The 21,614-nt window shown below is 33.1% G+C and overlaps 2 protein-coding genes across 2 annotated transcripts; both read left to right on the top strand.

Annotated features, from left to right (window-relative positions):
- The first annotated feature begins 4,048 nt into the window (after positions 1–4,048).
- On the top strand, positions 4,049–5,223 carry LOC146539986 (E3 ubiquitin-protein ligase RNF181). Its single transcript, XM_085207677.1, has 3 exons — positions 4,049–4,382; positions 4,481–4,655; positions 4,976–5,223. Exons 1-3 carry the CDS (start codon positions 4,249–4,251, stop codon positions 5,108–5,110), a joined length of 444 nt encoding a protein of 147 aa, XP_085063803.1. The 5' UTR covers positions 4,049–4,248; the 3' UTR covers positions 5,111–5,223.
- Positions 5,224–6,326: 1,103 nt separating this feature from the next.
- LOC146539985 (uncharacterized) lies at positions 6,327–21,146 on the top strand. The gene is made up of 21 exons (XM_085207953.1): positions 6,327–6,349; positions 6,434–6,493; positions 6,875–7,049; positions 7,506–7,606; positions 7,934–8,026; positions 8,114–8,143; positions 8,640–8,678; positions 9,318–9,365; positions 9,839–9,968; positions 10,125–10,263; positions 10,386–10,512; positions 10,881–11,114; positions 12,485–13,409; positions 13,783–13,935; positions 14,281–14,413; positions 14,833–14,969; positions 15,315–15,338; positions 17,982–18,137; positions 18,262–18,705; positions 18,778–19,034; positions 19,388–21,146. The coding sequence occupies exons 1-21, from the start codon at positions 6,327–6,329 to the stop codon at positions 21,126–21,128; spliced, it is 5,169 nt and encodes a 1,722-aa protein (XP_085064079.1). The 3' UTR covers positions 21,129–21,146.
- The last annotated feature ends 468 nt before the right edge of the window (positions 21,147–21,614 follow it).

Genomic DNA, 21,614 nt, shown 5'->3' with positions numbered 1-21,614 from the left:
ATGATAAATTTATCTGGTAGGTATGCAGCTTATCAATAGATTAAGATATAAAGCAAGGTCGAACATAAATTGTGTATTTTTATCGGTTATTCCATTACTTTTAATATGTACATAAATAATTATTCGATTAGTAAAGACATGGTTCCACGAATAACAGAAATTTAGTCATGTTTGTAGTTCTCGTAGTCACTAATAGTCAATATCAAATCAAAGATGTTGCATCACCAAATAGTCTTTTATTAATTTCTTTATAATGTCATGTCATTAAATTGTAATGATATATATATTTTTTAATTTTAACCATTATTAAAATGAAAAGAGACAGATAAAAGAATTAAAGCCATGACCTTCATAACTGTTGTTAATTTACTTATTATTCTCGTTAATTCACTTGAACTTGAATGGTAAGGCATACATATTAAGGTCCTTGTAGAATTAATTAATTGTCATGACATCATCTTTACCAATTAAGTAATCATTTCTGGTTTCATTTGGAATAATCAATGGTTGCCCACTCAGTTACATAAGTATATCATTTATGAAAAAATATTATTTATAACTGTTTTAGATTAATAGTAATAAGCTTATATTATGCTTTTAGACTATAAATATTCCATTGTTTTTACTATTATCAATTTGGTTATTAAGTTAAGCAATATTTTTCTGCTTATCTTAACACTATTATTGTACTTGATAAGATTTTTATATTTAATTTGTAATCGAAGGTCTATGGAAGGACTGGAAGGAATATGATTACTTATTTTGAGAAACGTTTGTAGAACATTACAAAATTCAAATTAATTGAAATCTTAATTACCAAATTTTATATATTTTACGTAATCTTCGCTACCCTTTGAAGCTGACATGTAAGTAACTATATCGTTTTCGTATTAAGTTACAAATAACTGATCTATGTCGGTTAGAGAAACTGATCTTTATTTTATTACTAAGTGATTCATTAATACTGAACCATATTACAACAAACTAATATTAATATTTAAAATAAATAGCTATCTTATTAGGTATATAGTTGTTTTGATAAGTAACAGCATATTTCATTTTAATTTGAGCCGTTGAACTTGTATCTTCTAAACTTATAAAATATTCGATACACATCAAAAATGAAATGTGAAAGTTTCCCATTTACATCGATTTATGGGCGAAGAATGTTACTAGTTTTCTTATATAGCTCTTACTCTTTTTAAAATTCAAATTGATAAACCGGTATCGCGCCTACTCGTCTTGTTTACAAGCGAAGCAATGTGAATTGATGCGTAGGTAGGTACCTACCTTGTTGTAGAACGTGTTTGTGTAATCTTACGAAACATTATACTACGTTTACGAATAGAACATTGACTATTTTAATATTTTATTATTACCTATAAAGTTCTATTGAAACACTGCAACTTTGATTTTCCACTTACTAATAATAAATTATTGCGTTTGACACGTTTTAAGCAAAACTAATTGGTTTTTCCATTTTTTTTATCACATAGATGTAACTAGTGAGACTAAATAATAACGTAAGTCACGTAACTTGTGAATATAATGAGCGGAAAGTTTTTCCCATAGCCAAATTAAATACAATTTTAATCATACTGTAAAAATATTTTAAATATATTTTAATAATTGTGAACGGAGAGTCCGTTATCTTTACTACTTTGGCGTATACAACACTAACCTAACAGTTAAACAATTTGACCTGATTAAAAATATCACTTTAGATGACATCACCTAGTATCTATTTGTTTTTAGAAAGTGTAATAAAAAAATATATATTGACATTACACAGTGAATCTTTATGAAATTCTATATTTAAAAATAGGCGCGTAAAGTTTACCCACCGGTGTTCGTTAATAAACTTATGTCCGAATCACAACAACTTGTATTACACGTTCGTCCGCTTTCGAGAATGACTGCAACTCAAATGCGCTGTTTCGTTTTCGTATGGTATGAGCAACAACTTCAGAGAAAATAAACAATCGAAAATGACTAACAGGTACGTGTGTTACGTGTAGAGTAGTAAGTACTGATAAGTGATTGTAAATGCATATTTATAATTTTACATAAATAAAATTCGTTAATAAAATATAAATGTATAGTAAAATACTATACATACTTATATCTATGATAAGATAAGAATCGTGATTTCCTATGTATTCAAAATATCATAGACCTTTATAATACTTATTCAAGCAGTCAAATTTATTATAGGTACTTACAAATAGAAATATATTTGTATATTGAATTACGATATATAATTCAGGTATAAGTTTTTGTTAGAAGAGCAATTTCATAGTAAGTGTTAAAAATTAGGATAGATATAAAAATTTCATCATTTTAGGATAGATATTAAAAATTATAAAATTTCAACGAGCCTGCTCTTCCTGAGCCTCCCATTGGGAGCTGCGTCAAGAAATTTCATTCCCATTAAGACACTTCCATTCTCCACTTTCCGCGCTCTTTCCGCTCGCAAGTGACATTGCATGGGGCGGAACTCAACGCTAAGCTTTACCTCGTTACCAGAGCGGTGGTATGAAAATATTAAATACATATTTCATTCCCCGAGTGGGGATCGAATCCATAACCGTTGCGTTTTAAGACGCAAGTTGTGCTCCTGTACTACGATGGTCTCATTAAATTAAAAGATAAATTTTGAAATATTTTAAGCCTATTTGTTAACACAACTCTTATCTATATAGTCTTTTGGCAGCACCACTTTAAATGAAATCATAGTTTTAACTACTATAAAAAAGCCTAATACAATTATTTTTTTCCTAAACATGAAAAAAAAATTGAAACAAAACAAATAATAAAATAATCGTTGTAAAATAAAACGCCAATTGTTAAGGACGACGCACGCACACAAACCTATCAAAGGGTAACCTCATTCCGGAGTAGAGTCGTAAGTATTACCTTTACTACTATTTTTGTAGTGGTAAGTGTTTACGTTATTATTATCCATGCGTAACTGCGTCACACGAAATACAGGTATGGATACAGAGTGAAATGAATAAAAATTCTACGTCCAAACTGTTGAGGTATCTTGATTAATTTCTTTAGGAATATTTGACTTGAAATATTTTACCTATATGCTGTTCCCGTAAAAGTGGAGTCCTGGCTTCCATCCTGTATATGAAAGGAGATGTTCCCACTGACTGAGGTAAGACGCAGGCAAATCCGTAACCGCTGATGGGTAGAAACGTGAAATTTAGGCAGATGTTTATTTTTGTAATGTGGACACCCACTAAGAACAGATTTACTAAAAAGGGATTTTGAAAAATGTTAACCCTAAGGAAATGAAATGGACTTGAAAGTGTATATTGAAAACTTTCGGATTTTCGGACACCAAAGTTGAAGGTTTGCAAAATTAGTGTTTGTGAACTTAGGGCTACGTGAGTTAATTCGTGTAGAGTTAGAAATTTGGCTTAACATGAGACACTCTTAGCAACATTTAACATGAAAACACATATGTTATAGGACTTTATTTATTTTTATAAGATTGCACGTAGCAAAAGGTATATTGTGACATGTAGATGTGTGAACGGTCGAAAATGGACCAAATCCGGAATAAGTACCGTTACGGGAAGTCTGAAACCAGGACTCATAATAAATAAAGATTAAGTAGCCTAATGACCTTCCAGCCTGAAATGAATAATATATTTTAAAAATTGTTGGTTCATTGACCATTTTAACCACTTTAGAATGATGTAAATGCTAGTCATTTAATCTGAAAGTCTAAAATCTCATCATGTTAGGTTTCCTCAGTAACTTTAAAAACAAATTAAATCAAGCAGAAAGGTATGGTAGTAATATACGCACAGCCACAATTTGGTTACTGTGACGGTTTAACCTGATGTTTACTATACCGTAAATAATGTTCTCTGTTATACGGTATGATATCGTAAGTAATTTTCTATATAGAATATAATATCTTACTATTATTGTAATACTGTACTCTGCAGAGTATAATGTTCCTTGGTAATGTTATTATAACTTTTGTCTGTATGAATTTATGCTCTGTGGTAATGACTATAAATATTTGAAGTTGACATTGACAATTGTCATCGATATAAATATTATTTATTATAAATTTACGTCTTAAATCTAAAAAGTAAATTCTTAGTAACTTAACAGGAAGTTTAGAAGGACATTGTTCTATGCAGAGTTGTTGTCTTAACTTTAATTCTAGTGATATTATATATAAATAAATCCAAGGTGGCTGGTTTTTTGAGCACGATTTCTAGGATGGCAGATTATTTTCATGAAATGGGATGGAGGGAATTGGAGAACGGTGAACAACCTAATCATCTTTTGCATATGGCTAGATTTCTAATGGATTGTGGAATATACGAAGAAAGTCTCTCAGGAGAATGGCCAAGGTATTTTATGTTGACATGTTAATATATATATATATTTTTATCTTTACTCACATGTACAGGAGTATAAATTACTTCGTATTTTCGTATGATTTTTACAGACTACCACCACCTGCTGCAAAAGAGGCAGTGAAAAACCTTAAAGAAATAATAATTAAAGAAAGTGATCAAAATTGCCCAATATGTTTGAAAAAGTTCCAAGTTAATGAAAAAGCCAGAGAAATGCCCTGTCAACATCTCTTTCATGAAAAATGTATATTGACATGGCTGAATCAGGTATATGAGAACAAGAATATTGTTTTTTATTATTTATATGATAAGAAAAAGTATGCAGTGTTGTGCTGTTGTGTCTATGCCAAGTTAGTTAGTTATGAGTTTATTTGTTTTTCTGCTGTGGAAAACAACAGGACCAGCCTTTCTTGGAAACCATTCAACCAATCTAACCCAACCTACATTGAAATCCTTATACATTTTTTACAAAATTACTTACTTTAACATCACTTTAGGATTTTTTTTAGAAATTTCAGCTATACACAAATTATTGCTAAGATTGATTATTTGGCAATAGGGAATTTAATATAACTTTAACTTTCCAGACAAACTCATGCCCTTTCTGTCGTTTTGAGCTATTAACAGATGATGAGAGATATGAAGCATTCAAGAAGGAAAAGAAAAGAGCTGAGCAGAGAAAAGAAGATATTGATACTCTCCACAATTCTATGTTTAGTTAAATTTAAGCTATATTTATGATATTTTCAAACTATATAAATAAAATTGTCTAGTGGGGGTTGGTATTATTCATGTTTAACTTATATAATGTCTATTCAATAAAAATATTAATTTACTTTTGACTATTATTAAGGGACCAATATTTATATCTTATATTGTTTTATTTTTTAGTGAAATCTTGTGTTATATATTTTTTTACAATTTATATTCTTTCATTCCTTTAAAATAAATGGCTGTGAACCATATTTGTTTTTTTATAATTAAAATATGGAGACTACTATTCATCTTTTACATCATATTTTTCCATTATATTAAATTATTCATAATAATATTATAATCAGAATAATTATTAAATTATAATGAAATATAGTAAAATGATTCAAATTCCAAAAAAAATCCTATAAAATTAAATCAAGTCAATGTAATATTGACTTTTATTAACTTTTTTTGTTTAATTAGTCTGTATTCAAGACCATTTAGATTTTTGACTGCAAATGTCTTAAAAATGCCATTTGGAAAAAAATCATTGAAAAATTTTGAGTTATAAATAATCCTGGTAGTTATTGTTTTTAATAAATTATAAAACCGCATAAGATGAGCTCGAAAAAAAAGTGAGAATTTATTTATTTTAATAAGTAAAAACTTGTTTCACACACTTTATAATCATGAACATAAAAAGACTAATTGAGATCATTTTGAAACATTGGTCATCTTTATAAATAAGGTTTAATGACACTCCAACGCCAAAATCATTAAATTCTAATCAATGATAAATATTTCAGAATTTGTAAATGCCCTCCAAAATTACGACAAATTTGTAAACATGCAAAAACTGTTGAGTGTAAAGATGTAGAAGAAATTATTGAGGCTCTGTCAGACCGAGCCGAAAGTAAGATTTAATGTTTATAATTACTATATTTCTTGTTCGCGGTGGCGTAGTGAGAGGGGGGCAAGGGGGGACCTCATGCCCCGGACGCCGCTCATAAAAGGGCGCCAAATAGTCCGCAAAAGTATTTAAACATACATTTAAATTTATTTTCCCCCGGGCGCGAATTAGGGTCGCTACACCACTGCCTGTTCGAATTAGAAACGTCAAACAGAAGAGAATATAATAAATACTATTTTTTTTCAGTTTCACGTGATGTTCAAAAAATAAAAGCACCTAAATTTAAAACTAAAGCATTTAAGCCTCGCCATTATAAGGATACGTGTGTTCCAATGGTCCCTTCAATGCATACAAGGTACTTAATACATTACCGACGTATATTATTTATATTGACTGATAAAGTTTTTATATTAATCACAATAACTCTGATGTTTTTCAGATTAAGATATATAGGTCACTGCTCGGTAGAACCACAAAAAAGTGAAGATTTAAAATCGAGGTAAGTATTGTAAAAAAATATATTTGTATTTATGATAGTTTGCATAGCATATTGTAATTGTACATATATTAAGAATGCCATATTTTACGACCTAAACGTAAAACTATGCTTAGGTTTTGATTATTTAAAGAAGCTATACATTTAAAGAAACAATTACTGTTAATAAATAATATTAAATAACAATTAGCTAGTTGTGGCTGCCACTCAACACACTAAGTAGGTATGCCTTCAGAATTTGGCGGAAAGGGGACCGGAAGTATCTTAATGGGACGGAGTATTATAATTTATAACACCAGGTTCCCTATGCTTACCCTGCTATGTGCGCGATAAAACGTAAAAAAAATCTTAAATAAATAGATGTTTTACAAAATATGTTTTTAGACTGCAATTTGAATCGTCGTCCGAAGAAGAGGCGGGTGGAATTCTAAAAACAAAGAGAAATCGTGCTTTTAAAAAAAAGAAAGTCCGATATTACGACTTATTACCCGGCGATATTTCGTTTCCGATACCTACATCCGTTATAAAACATACCGCTTCTGATAAATCTATTTTTAATGTTAGTATTTACTGTATTAATAAATAGCATTATTCATAATTATGCCCTGAGAATATTTATAATATAATATTCTTTAAAAAATGTAAAATAAAAATTATAAATTTAAAATTTGTAATTAAAAACGAATTAATAATCAGCAAAAAATATGGGATATTTTACGAATGGCAGTGATACTTCAGATATTTCAAATAACGAATTTCATATACCTATGTAATTTAAGCAGTTTTTGAGGACATCGAAGGGCAGCGGCGCAGATTTTGGCTAAACACGAGGGTTGTGGAGTCCCTCCATACTAGGGGGCCATGATTTATTTTCATTTCCAGGATCTAGTAAGAAGTTTTATCCGTCACTTAATAGGCAGTCTTGAGTGTCTCGCTAGCTATGTTTTTTCTGCCTGCCCTATAGTGTGAAGTTGAACAAATATATTTAAAATATTTTAATCTGTGATCTTTACAGGTGCCAAGTCCCAAAACAAGCGGAGAAGTGATTCAGGCTCAGAAGGCGGCCGTCAAACCTGGAGATTATAAACCGCCATTACCACCACAATCTGGATATGAGTAAATGAAAAACTAAATATCTAATATTACAAATATACAAATATAATATTTTAAGCAATATTACAAAGTCGTTCATCTAAGACCGCATTTATGGTGAAACTTAGATTTTTTATATGATATTTTTATAAGTGACACAGATTGTATATACATTTTATTTTATTATCAAATAGCATACCTATATCTAAATAGCGCACACTTATTCTGTATTCTGTATGTTTCTAATCATTATAAATTGGCGACTCGAAAAATTTTACTAACCAAAAATTTGAAAACAAAAAAAATAATATGTACAAAAAAATCCTTATATGTATTATTAATTATTTACAGATTATTCAAACCGCATAGTGGAATAATCGTTAATAAAGAAAAATCTTTTGCCCCTGATGTTGTCTATATGCCAGGACCAAGAAAGATCGCTAGGTATTTAACAATCTATACAAGAAAATTATTGTTAAGAATTTTAATCTGTTATGCATGTTTTAATTTATATTTTTTATTTTTTGACAGTGAGAAAAGAAAACCATGTCATAAAGGCGGGTAAGTTATCTCTGACTATAGGTATGTAAGTCGCGCAACGTGTTAAGATGTCTGGGACGACAGGCACGAGTCCAACTCGTAACTTCCGAAATCAAATAAAAAAAATATTCAAAAATAGTAACAGAACATGTATCTACGATTTTTTTTGAGCACGTCTGAGCAGTCTGATTGTCTATCTATTTGTATATAGACAAAACTTCCATCTTATCCGAGCTTTTATACAAGTCTCGGATTACCAAGAATTTCTGCAAGTGAATCGCAACCGAAAGTTTGATAACGCCTTGGCACTCGAATCCGAATGTATGGACGGGGATGATACTGTCCTGAGCTGCCCTAACCCGACAATAGTTAAGGGTAAAGGTATATCCTTTACCCTTAACTATTGTCGGGTTATGTTACCGCTAGGTAAGCTTAGAAGCGCTCTGCGCACGTGTCCATGTGAACCTTCCATATTCTCTTTGCATTTCATAATTGTATTTTTTTATGTATTTTTCAGAATATGCTTCAGAAAAACATGTCATCGAAAGAAATGCCGGTAGTATAATCATTAAGTTTGCTCTATATTGTTTTAATTTGAATTTAGACAGTTTATGATCAATATATGGTATATACCTATCAATACAGGATGTAACTCGATTGACCGTGATCTATGGATAGGGGACTTTATTACTTATTCATTTCATCCCCATGTTTGTTGTTTGTCTATAATTCGTGGTAATAATTTTTCAAAAATTTAAAATTTAACAAATACTGTAACGAAAAAAAATACTGTTGATGTTTTTCCTCAAGTCATTTTAAAATCTACTGGTAAGTATTTGTGTAAAATAATTTCTGAATCCGATAAAATAATTTTCTCCAAGAATCCGATATTTTCCAAAACAACATATTTGCAAAACTGTCTATTGAACCACTGAAAATTACTGAACATACTTGGGGGTGAAATGGACAGGGTGAAGGGACTGGGGTCCCCTACCTATAATAGACCATCGTTGATCCGTTGATCGATTTACATCCTGTATATTAAAGAAAAATACTTTATTTGATATTGGTTACTTCGCCTTATTTTCCGAGCAATTATTAAGTTAAAATAATTTTCACTCTAATATTTGTTAAATTCAACTAAATTAACATACAAATACCTAATTGGTAATTTTAACCACATTATACATGACAGAAAATACGCAGCCTTAAGAAAACGTCACATGCAAAGAAAGACAAAAGGGTAAGGACATTCATCTTATATCTATTTTAATCTAATTTTTCAAATCGAATCTTATATAAATTTGATTTCAAATAAAAATATATTGCGATGGTTGCGACTTTCATTCCTCCAAATTTTCATTTTGTCACTCAGCTTTGGTAAACAAAGTATTAGTTCCGCCACTCAATAGGGGCTAATCAAAGGGTTCTTCAGTGTAAGTATTTCAATTATATTATCCTTTCCTAAAACCATTAGGATAAATCGTTGTGTTGAGTTATCATAATCAATATACTCACTAGAGTAGATAGTGATTGTGGAAGGTTCAAACATTGAAAAAATAAATTAAAATTACTCTAAATCAACATCAGCACAGCATTCATTTATTAGACAGATTTTAACAATACACCATTATTTTACTTAAAAGAGTTTTGAATTTTTTGTGGTAATTTAATTTAAAAATTTCATGTTGTACTGATAAAATGCAACATTTTTAGATCACTTTCGGAGGTTCCCTATACAAGTTTGGGAGTAACCGATGGAAAGCCAAGAGCTAGAGGAACACAGAAGCATTTGAAGGATGATGATTCAGTTTGTGGTTTGGATGAAATACCTAAACCAGAACATGTAAGGTTTATCTATTCTTACTCTCTACGACTATAAATGTCCATCAATTCTTCTGTCAAAATTAGATTAAGTTTAGAATGTTACAAGCACAAAGAAAATATTTGATTCACTGATTGAACAAAAACAGATGTGATTTATTGAATTATATAATTCTAGGTACAAATGCCAGCACATTTAAAACGTGGTACCTTACAAACACATTCTTTGACTGTGTTGCCATGTACGAAAGACCGCAAAACGGAATTGCATTATGGCATACTAACAGGATCTTTTAATATGTATGATGGGAAATTTAGTAAGTTATTTCATATAAATATAATATATTTTTTATAGTTTTCACGGTTACGAGATGATACGAGACATATTTTAACAGTATATGTTTTACCATTATAGTGATTATATAATATATTTTTGCAGGTGCTAGATCTAAAGGTAGACAAGCTTTGACAATGAGTGTGATGGCGTATTGCTTAGCATTTCATTATCATCCTAAACAATGGACTATGAAATTAGTCGACAATTTGATAGACGCTGGAGATCAGTGGTCAGTTACAAATATATATATTTAAGACATCGACCATCAAGGTTGTCGTGACTCAGAGGCACAAATGATACTGCAAAAATAGTCGAAATCAATGATTTAATATTTTCTTGTCTTCGCTCTAGTATAAAGGCGAAGCGCGACGTTGAGTACCATCACTCAACGTGTACCTAATGCCTCGAAACAGGCAACAGAGTGCCTTAACACAAGGCCTATCTACCCTGTTATATATAACGTATTATATTATTTAAATAAGTTTAGCGGATATTTCTTTTAATATTTTCTTGAAAAAGGTTTTAATTTTAAAAGCCTATATTGTTAATGCTTACGAAATATACTTATATTGTTATTATATAAGAAGGTTTTCTCAGGTACATTCAATGCTTAGAAAAAGTCCACGACCACTCAACCGTACAGGGAATGTGCGAAGTGTTACCATTTGGTAAAAAACAAACATTATTATTAAATGGGAAAAGAATGCAAGTTTTATTAGGCGAGCCCGACGTTGTAGGTTACACAATGTCCTTAGACCCAACAGTTTACAATCTATGTCGAGGACTAAAAGCTTTTTTTAGAGATAATCGTGCTGGTATTTTGCTCACTAGGTATGTATAAACTGAGGTTTTCTTGTTTTATTCTTAATTATTTATATATAATACTAGCGGCCCGCTCGCGGTTTCACCCGCGTGAAATATGTTATTATTAATTTCTGTCTCCATGACTACGTCCTAGTGACGCAAAATTTGAGACTTCCAGCATTTGTAGTAACGAAGTTTCATACAAACTTTCGACCCCAAAAACAACCCCTTAGAAATCGAATATTGCAAATTCCCGTCTTAGCGAGCACCTACGTCCTATAAGTAACTCCTATGCAAAATTTGAGATTCCTAGCACATGTAGTTTCTGAGATTTCGTGATGAGTGAGTGACCTTTCGATTTTATATATATTGTTAGAAATAATCAAATAATGACCATAGAGGTTATATAAGAACGACTCTAATTACTGGCTGGCACTTTTATGGGCTGTCAACGGCGACCGAAAGAAAAGGATCGCTAACGTCACTCTGCCCGATGGATTCTTTAGAACGAGATATTGTTATTAGACTGCTAGATAATTCCCTTTGGTTGTTTAATAATTATTTGAAGCCTTGTTTTAATTCATTACCTTTCCCACTTTATTTAATATTTTCAATAGTTTCTAACAATATAGATAAAAGGACTTGTCCTCACTGACTGAGGTAAGACGCACGCACAGCCGTAACGCTGATGGTAGAAACGTGGAATTTGGACAGATATTTACTTTCGTAATCTGGACATCCACTAAGAAGGGATTTTGAAAAATTTTTACCCTAAAGGGGTGAAATAGGGGTTCAAAGTTTGTATGGAAGAAAAATGAAATCGGCACTGATTTTTATAAAATTTGAAATTTAGATTTTTAAAAGTATTTAAATGAACACGTGTTTCATCGTTTTCTAGAATTCTCCCCCTAAGGGTGCAAATAAGAGGTTGAAAGTTTGTATAGAATTTTTTTTAAATCGGCACCAATTTTTATAAAATTTGAAATTCAGACTCTTAAAAGTATTTAATTGGACACATGTTTCATGGTTTTCTAGAATTCTTCCCCTAAGGGTGAAAATAAGGGGTTGAAAGTTTGTATGGATAATCTTTAAAACGCCACCGATTATTATAAATTTTTTAATTTAGACTCTTAAAAATATTTAATTGAACATGTGTTTCATGGTTTTCTAGAATTCACCCCCTAAGGGTGCAAATAAGGGGTTGAAAGTTTGTATGGAAAAATCTTTAAATCGCTACCGATTTTTATAAAATTTGAAATTTAGACTCTTAAAAATATTTTATTGAACACATGTTTCGTGGTTCATTAGAATTCACCCCTAATTACGTAAGCGAAGCTACGCGCGTCCGCTAGTTATATATAATTCTTAATTATATATTTATTCTTTCTTTTCCGTAGAGTACTAAAAGTTGTTATATGGACAGACAGGATATGTTATTACATATTCGATCCAGCTGGTAGAGATTCAAGGGCTTACTCCAATTTTTCTAACGGGACTGCTGCCCTAATTAACGTTAAGGATCTCGATTCCGTTGCTGAAGTAATTTTATCTAGAAGTGTATTGGAAGATCAGAAATACGTCCTAGCATCACTTAAAGTTTTAAAGATGGTCGACGAAACGTGCGATGAGGATTTTGATTCGGATAAAGAATTAACGCAAGCGGAGAAAGCTATGATGGGCTATAGGATTTTGAATGAAAATTGCGCAATTGTAAATGCTAATATGCATTTGGGGGATCGATGTTTTGAAGATGCAAAATATCGCCAGGCTATACCAATAGCTGTAGTTGCCATGACATATGCAAAAATTTCACCACCTAATACATGGTTCTCCAAGACTTTAGACAAAATTTTGCGTTTAGGCAACAAATTGTATGTGGATTGTCAGCATCCAAAAGTTATGATTGATATGACCATAGATAATATACCAAATGAAATTATAATTGGTCCGTATGCGTGTGAGATTATAATTTACAGGGAGAGGGTTAAAGGCCAGCTGTTTACAACAAAAGAGTGTCTTTTAAATATACGGACAGGACTTGAAGAATTCTTTAGTCATGAATATAATAGTGGCATCTTGGAATTTAATAACTATGTATTAGCTATTTGGAGGCAACGAGATATGTTTTATTTATTTGATCCGTATCCTAGAACTAATGATGGCTTAAGGACGTTCGAGCCAGGCAAAGCTTGTTGTTTGATGCTTCTTAATTCGGATACTATGGCAGATGTTTTTACAAAAAACTGGGATTATTTGCCCGTTACTTCGCAGTTTTATATTCATGCATTCAAAGTTCTGAAACTTAAAAAGCGGGAACCTAAGGTAATTTTGTTAATTGATGTAGATAGATAATTCTTTGTGTTTTCTATGTCTAGAAATGAATTTAATAGAATAATAAAAAATAAATTACCTACGGTATAAGTAAAGTCTGACTATAAAATCAATTGTAGGTTAGAATTCTTATTCGGGTGAATGGACAAATTTCATATTTTCGTTCGGGCAACAATATAAAGTCGTGGTGTTGTTTACATTCAACACAATGTATCGAAAAATTAAGCTGTGCGTGGAGAACGGAGTGTCTTAGCAGTAAATTTCCTCTGCGTATTTTACTATATGCAGAATACACCGTAAAGCCATATAAAATAAAATAAAAGAAAGAGTATATCACTTTTTTGTAATTTTTGATGCATTACAGGCACAAATAGTATGTACGCTCAGTGACGAGCAGTTGCCCGGAAGCAAAAGAGTGAAAAGAAAAGTTTTACCCGCAAGTAAAGCTAAAGGAGATGGAAAAGAAACATTTCACGATATTTTTCCTATGGAAGATTTTGAACAACAGTCGCATGTGGTATGTACATTTGTATAACAATAAATTGTTGTAGCAAGGTTACTTAAATGGTAAATATGAGTTAAATACTAACTCATTGTACTGTTGTGTGTTGTATTGTTGCTAATTAGTTTATATTTTATCCTTTTTAATGATTTCCTATGTTTCATGAGAAAATTTTAACGTTACAAGGCTAAAATTGTAGTAAAAGATGCCTCTAACTGTAAAGTGTAAACGCAATAAAATAACTGGGTTCCCTCAGCCTACCCTACTTTATGCATCCGTATCTATATAGTAGGGTTAAGCTGTAACAGAATAGTTTTCAACCTCACGCTGTGTTTATGTTTGTATTATAATTAATTGAAGGTTCAGCCGCAAGTAGATGAAGAACAGTTGGGAGATATCATTTCATTAGTAGACAGCATACAAGAAGACTATTTACCACCAATACCTCTGAGATATAAGAATTTGCCTCCGGAAGCTGAAGAAGGAAAAGTGGGTATGTCATTTCTTTAAACGTATAAAAAAGTAATACGTTTGACGTAACTTCTTAAGGCTTTGTGGTCAGAGTCAGAGCGTTGGGACTGTTTCCAAGAGGCGTGCGTTCAAGTTCCGCTTCTTTAAATTTTTTGTACTTCTTTATCTAATACTGGAAACGTACTTTAAAGTATCATCAAAGTATAGGTTCAGTTTTAAATATTTTTTGGTAAATAAATTCTAAGAGAATTAAAATAAGAATGCTTCTAAAAGCATGAATATTTTATGTCTTCGGTAATAACTAGATATATATTAAATAGGTCGCCAGACCTGCTTAAAATGGTGAACGGAATGACCTTATTAGATTACCTACAAATACTCGCCATACACAAAACAATCACAATACAAATATAACAACAATCGTACGTTGTTATCGCACAGTGAACCTGGACTCGCCTACGGTGTCGGTGACGCAGGTGGTGCCGCCGTGGCCGCGCGTACGCGACAAGGCGCGCGAGCCGCCCGAGCCCGATCCCGACCCCGAGCCCACACCACCGCCCACGCCGCCCCCCATGCCTGTAACTAAACTATATCATTTGGTTTTTTGTTTTATTTAGAATCACACAGTATCCCGCAGATAGCAGGGTGTATACTAGGTTCTTAACCTAATGTTAACACTCTGTTTTTCACTTGGATACCTACTTCCGTTCCCTTTCCGTTCCGCTTTGCCTCGAGTGATCAAGAGAATCGAACCCACAACTTGTAGCGTTTACATTAGCTTTTGCCCCTGCAAAACGACTTGCCTTTTTATTTTTAAATATAATCTTGCGTGTTAACAAAAAAACAAAAAAAATATTGATTATAATAATTTATATCAATACTTTTTGTACAAAACAAATTAAGAATTATTATATTTTTTTCAGCCACCAGAGGGCGGTGTAGAAGAAGTAAGTATTAAATAATGATGTATTTAATCAACTCACTACCCAACTTGCTAAAGTATTTTTTTTTAACTTATTTAAAGGAATTTTCACAAAAGAAATAGCATACTGTTCTGTGATAACCACTTACATACAATACCTACACCTTAACTAAAAAATCTATGTGTCTCGTGTCTCTCACAAAAATTACTAATTAATACAAACGAATAACAGACTTAGTTCTAGTGTAAGACAGTAAATTAACATACGTAATTATAGCCTAAGAAATACCTTAAGATGTTTGTGAACATATTAAGTCGAACTCGTGCAAGTACAGTCATGCGCATAATGTAAATAATAATATCAAATGGCGTAGAAAATGTCACTTTACGTCATATGGCCCAGAAGATGACACTTCTTATGTGTACTTCCTTCCTTGTCCACGGGGACATTCGATAATTCATTACGTTCTTGTCAGTGGCGGACTAACCCCGTCGGAGGCCCGGGGCGGTGTCGTTGAATGAGGCCCCTCCCCCCCCTCCCCCCCCTCGTAAAAAAAATATTTATATATCACATTTTTTTGTCATGTACAAATTAGTGTGTATGCTTACTTAGTTAACATCTTGTAATTAGTGTTTGAGTTAGACTTGCATACACATAGAAAAATAACATACTAAATATCAAAAGTACATGTAGTAGAATTTAGCAAAAAATCCTAGTGTCCTCGAGATAAAAAGACGAATTGGGATAACAAAAGAAGCTATCATCCGTGTAAATAAAGTATGGAAGAAAAGAGGAATTTGTATCAAAACTGAAATAAGAATGGTACGAGCACTGATATTCTATGTTTTATTCTATTACTACCATTTGATAGAGAGGTACAGGTGGAGGTAGATCATCTGCTCTAGATGTAAAACCTGATCATTCTCAAATTCATTGTAAATTTCATTGTCATCTGAAGCTTCCATCATAAGCTTAGTTCCAATATAGATAATAATGTATCATCATGAACTAGTTCACACGCTATAGTAATATTAGTTCCGCGTATAAAAAAAAATAGACTGAGATCCCAGGACCCTAGTAGACCTACGTCATTTTAGTAAAGCTGAAATTTTGAAGATTAATAGTCTAATAAGTAAGTAAGAGTGTATGCGTACTTACTAACTTGAAAGTGAGGCCCTTTCAAAAATAGCGCCAATTTAATGCTTTAATAATAAAAACGCTCGTATTTAAATATATTTTTGAGAAAAATGTAAAAAAAATATATTTATTACTCTGGTATAACCCGTTACGTAGGCTTTACTCTTGCCAGACATCCTAAAGATTGTTTAATATTAGGACAAAATACATATACTTCTACTTCTTCTTGGCATTAATCCCGTGCTGAGGGTTCTTTTGGAAGAACGTATTCGCGACGGCCAGATCAGACGCAATATAGGTTCTCAGAATATTTTCTCCCTCTGTATTACGAAGACCGTATCTAAAACCCCCGTGAACATGTCCATACGGCTCAGCAGCCTTACCTGCCTGTACCTAAGCCTTACGTGACTGTTCAAGTCTTCCCCAACAACAAACAACCATTTCGGTACACGGTATAGCAAGTAGAACCTCTTCATTCTGCTTTCAGAATGACTCTTTTTTGGACACGCTACAGCCGGCCTGCGGCGCATAGGCACTAATTTAGTTTGTAGTTACGCCTTCAATCAGCACCCTTATACGCATCAAGCTATTGCAGCGACCATCAGCTTCAAGAAGCCAGTTCTGAAGCTCTTCAGAATGAACTACTACCACACCGTTTTTACCTGAGGGTGACCCGGTGTATATAAGGCGTATCCCTGTCCATATTTGCGAGGCTTATTGCCCTTCCAGCAAGCTTCCTTGAGGAAAGCACACTGAACCCGAAGTCTTATAAGTACATCTGCGAGTTCTCTGCATCGTCCGGTTAGAGAGCCAATATTCCACGTTGCAAAGCGAAGTTTCTGTCTGGGTACTAGCGTTTTAAGCGGTGTTCGTACTTGACACGTTGTTGCGTTCCATATTAACGGCGGATGGCGGTTTTTAAATGGAGCAACTGCCATTTGACTTCCAAAACCACTTTGAAAAATTACGCTATAATTTTATATATATTATTTATGGACTATTTTAAGAGCCCTTATAAGCACCCAAACCGATCTGATGATTCAATCATCCTCCCAGATAGAGATGTACCTTTATTGTGCGCTACTTCTGGAAGGGCCCCACTTTCAGGTTAGTGAGTACGCAAACTTTCATAAAATGACGTCGGTCTGGAGGCCCTAGGAACTTGAAGTAAAAAACTACGAAACTGGAACCACATGCAACCTAAATGGACATTAGAAAGATAAAAGTAATTTTAATTAATATAATGTAAACTACCGGTACATCCTGCACTAATCCTTGTACTTATTTGTTTATTGGAGGCCCCTCCAACCTCAAACTTCCTCTTAAGTAGATACTATGCGTTTTTTCAAGGGCTTATTTAGGATTTGATCAAGGGAACTTGCACCATTTGGAGGCCCCCCTGGACCCGAGGCCCGGGGCGGACCGCCCCCGTCGCCCCCCCCTTAGTCCGCCACTGGTTCTTGTCGCTCTTCGGTCGCTTTACAAAGTATTTATTTAATGATTTGAATAAAAGTTCACAACGTTTTTGAGGAGGAGGAAGAAGCGGAAGATGAAGAAACTGCAAAGAGAAAAAAGGAGGAATTGGAAAGGAGGAAGGCGGAAGAAGAAGAGGCTCGAAGGAAGGCAGAGGAACTTCCACCGCCGCTTCCCCCACCACCCTCCCCCCAACCAGAATTGGAAGTGCCGGTAGTATGATAATATATAAATTATTCATCATCATCATTTCATTTCCCTGGTAGACAATATCGGGTATTGTATTTCTATATCGTGCACATCATATCTCAATTCAAATATATATATTATTTTACAGTTAGCACCACCCATTGAAGTAATTGAAGACGAAGTCCAAACAGCGCCTCCAACAAACGTGAACCGCGAAGTACTTCTCACTGAGGACGCTCAATATAGGTGTAAATTACGACAATTAAGAAAAAAAATTACAACGCCCTTAATAGAAACAGAATTAGAAATAACAGCTCAAGAAGAATTGGCCAAGCCCAGCAATTTTAAGAGTTTACCAGATAATACACAAATTGTCCGCGGTACCGCCGCCATTACTGATAATCCCATAGATGTTTTACCCTTCGCAGCAATAATGGCGATTGTGACGTCATACAAGTATACAGTAAATACATGGACTGAGGGTATAGTGAACTTTGTCGTGGACACCGCTAAGAAATTGTATCAGAATAAATTGGAGAAATTTCAATTGGCACCGGTTCATGTTATACCGAAAATTGCGATTGGACGTCAAGTGAGTTATTGTTTTTTTATCTCTCTATTAATTTTAATGGTACCTAATGTAATGTTATTGTATGTTTTTTAGGCGTATCATGCAAACATAGACGTAGTAGGAGAAGGACCAACATGGCAGTTAGAAGATATTTTAATTAAAAAATTCCTAACTAAATACGATAGGGGAATGATAACAACAGCAACTTATAGCTGCGCTTTCTTTAAAAGAAACAATCTTTTTTATCTTTACGACGGCAGTTCCTGTAATGCAATGGGTTTGAGAGAAGCCAATGCTAAAGGGAAAGCTTGTTTCTTGAGGTTTAATACGTTACATGATCTCGTTGCTAGGTAATATATAAAAGTTTTTGTTATTTTAGCCTAACGCTTATATCAGGGTAGACAGAGGGAATGTAGTGTTAAGACACTCCGTTACCCATTTTCAATAATTTTGAAGATTGGCAAGAAGCTGGAAAAAATATTTTGCTATTTATAAAATAGTAGTGCCTTCTGCTATTTACCGTTTTTACCATTAGCACATTTGTCTTAATGACAACATTTACACAAACACAATAGGCAAAAAATCTGAACTAGGTATATATTTCCTTAATTTGTAATATTTCCTTAATGTATTTTACAAAAAACGTGTAAAAGCAAAGAAATAATCAATTAAAATTTAAACTCGAACGATGTTTTATTTTTAGAGTGCAGTACAATAAAGACGGAAAAACCGAAGACCAACAATTTATTTTGAGTAGGATAATAGTTAGAAGGTTATTGACTGAACCGCGAATGAAATTACCAGAAGATTACGATTTCGAAGCTGGTAAACCTCAATCAAGTAAATCCAAATTTTCACCCGCCGATACGTCAAAGACTTCTAGTGATAAAAAGAAAACATCAATAGACACAAGCGATGTAAAAAGTGAAATAGTAGTTGGTTACCAACAAATAAACGGTACTTATAGAATCGAAGGGACTACAGTACTAAAAGATAGGAAAAGTGGTACAGAGGTGAAATCTTGCCACTTTGTTAGTCTAATCGCTATGTTGATGGCCACCATGCATCCTATAAGGACATGGGATAGCGTAATCGTAGACACATGTATCGAAAAAGGACTAGAAATCCACGAGAAAGCGACAAATCTTAGTGTTTGTGAGAAAAGAGTTATAAAAAATCTCATATTAGATGGCAAATTTGTGAATGTTAATATCAAGAAGTTGATAGTCGTAAATGAGAATACTGAGAAACGCCTGGAACAGTACTTAAACGCGGTTTTGCAAAGACTTCGATATGTCTTGGTTAGATTCAGTTGTTGCAGTATGGTTATATGTCATACAGAGGGTTATTACCACTTGTTTGATCCATACGCACCACCTGCAGGTGAAGTGGAAACCATTAATATACCAGAAAAAAAGAAGAAAAGCTCCACTGAGTCATCAGTACAGTCACAAAAGAAACTTGGAGCAGTCGCCGGATGGACTCTATATCGTTCTCTGGAATCTTTAGCAAACAGAATAAGGAAGGTTGTAACTGCACCAAACACACCAGAGTTTTACACTTTTGAACTGACATCTGTTAAAAAGGCGCCACGACATTTCGCGTTAAACTATAGATTGAGTCCACTCTTCAGACCTGACGAGAATCCTAATTTGCAATATATGAAACGAAGGAAAATACGTCCGATTGTTGATGAAAAAATGTACTGGCTGAATATAGAGACTGTGCCGTGGTCGAGAATGAACGTTGTCAACGATTTAGGATTAGAAAGAAAAACACCTAAAACGATGTGGAAAAATTGGGATATAGAGTTCCCGGGTGATTTATATTCTTTGTGGGGAACAATACATCCCTTAGATCACAAATTTAATGAACCGCATCGTGGGAAACAATATTTAGCTACCTGCGTCGTAGCGCTGGTAATGACTAAGGCTTGTAATCTCAACGCATGGACGACTAGCTTTTTGGACGGCATTGTAGTAAGTGGTGATACCTATCACCAGAAATGCCATGAAAAAATTGCCAGTAGCCAAAATCATGAGATTTCCCTCGATGATTTAGATACAACTTTTGAATTGTATCCATACTCGTTCACTGTTAAATTTGATAAGGTTATATTTGGATTTGTTTACAACATTTATCCTGACAGATTTAATTTAAGTAAGGCTTTGGTGTACTTTTTTGAGAATAATTCGTTAGGAATATTGATGAGCCCAGCAAAGAATTTGGCTTTTGGTAAAGTAGGGGCGTCCTATATCATGTTTGATTGCCAAAGCCATGGATGTCCTATATTTAGCCCTGGCCAGGGAGCTTCTTATATTCTAAAATGTGAGAGCCTCAATCGGCTTATATATTGTATAGCAGTTACTTTGAATATCAGACGACATGGACAGCAATTCCACTTATTCAGCATTGATGTAACTCTTACTGAAAATACTAAATAAAGAACACACTTTGTTATAGTTGTTTTTGTTTTTTATGTAAAATTTAAATTTATTAGTAAGGTTTTACTTCGATAATAAGTAATTTCAGCGATAAGTAATATATTGCCCTCTGAATTAAAATACTGATTTCGAAAATCTCTACCTGAAAAGCACCCACATTTGTTTTATAATTTAAAGAATTTTGATATTTCCAGGGGTATGGATATAACGTATTTTTAAATGAAACAAAGCTTTAATGTTTTTACAGAAACATGGAAAAGTTTGCTAAATTCTCACATACTCACTGAAGCAATTTGTTTTTTTTTGTAACTATCCTGTATTCTTTAGGTCATGAAAGAAACAATATATACATATTAGTAAGGGACAAATATTAATGATTGATATTTTTTTAACGTGAGAAAATGATTTTATAAATTTTTTAACACTAAACACATACTTCCTGCTGACATTTATCAAAATATATTATATTTCCCGCCATTTTGTTTA

Source organism: Heliconius melpomene, chromosome 3 (assembly GCF_056956725.1).
Source record: "Heliconius melpomene rosina isolate 202511_hmr_F chromosome 3, ASM5695672v1, whole genome shotgun sequence".
NCBI lineage: Eukaryota > Metazoa > Arthropoda > Insecta > Lepidoptera > Nymphalidae > Heliconius > Heliconius melpomene.
The sequence above is the reverse complement of the archived record's forward strand: the minus strand, read 5'-3'. Positions and strand labels throughout refer to the sequence as shown.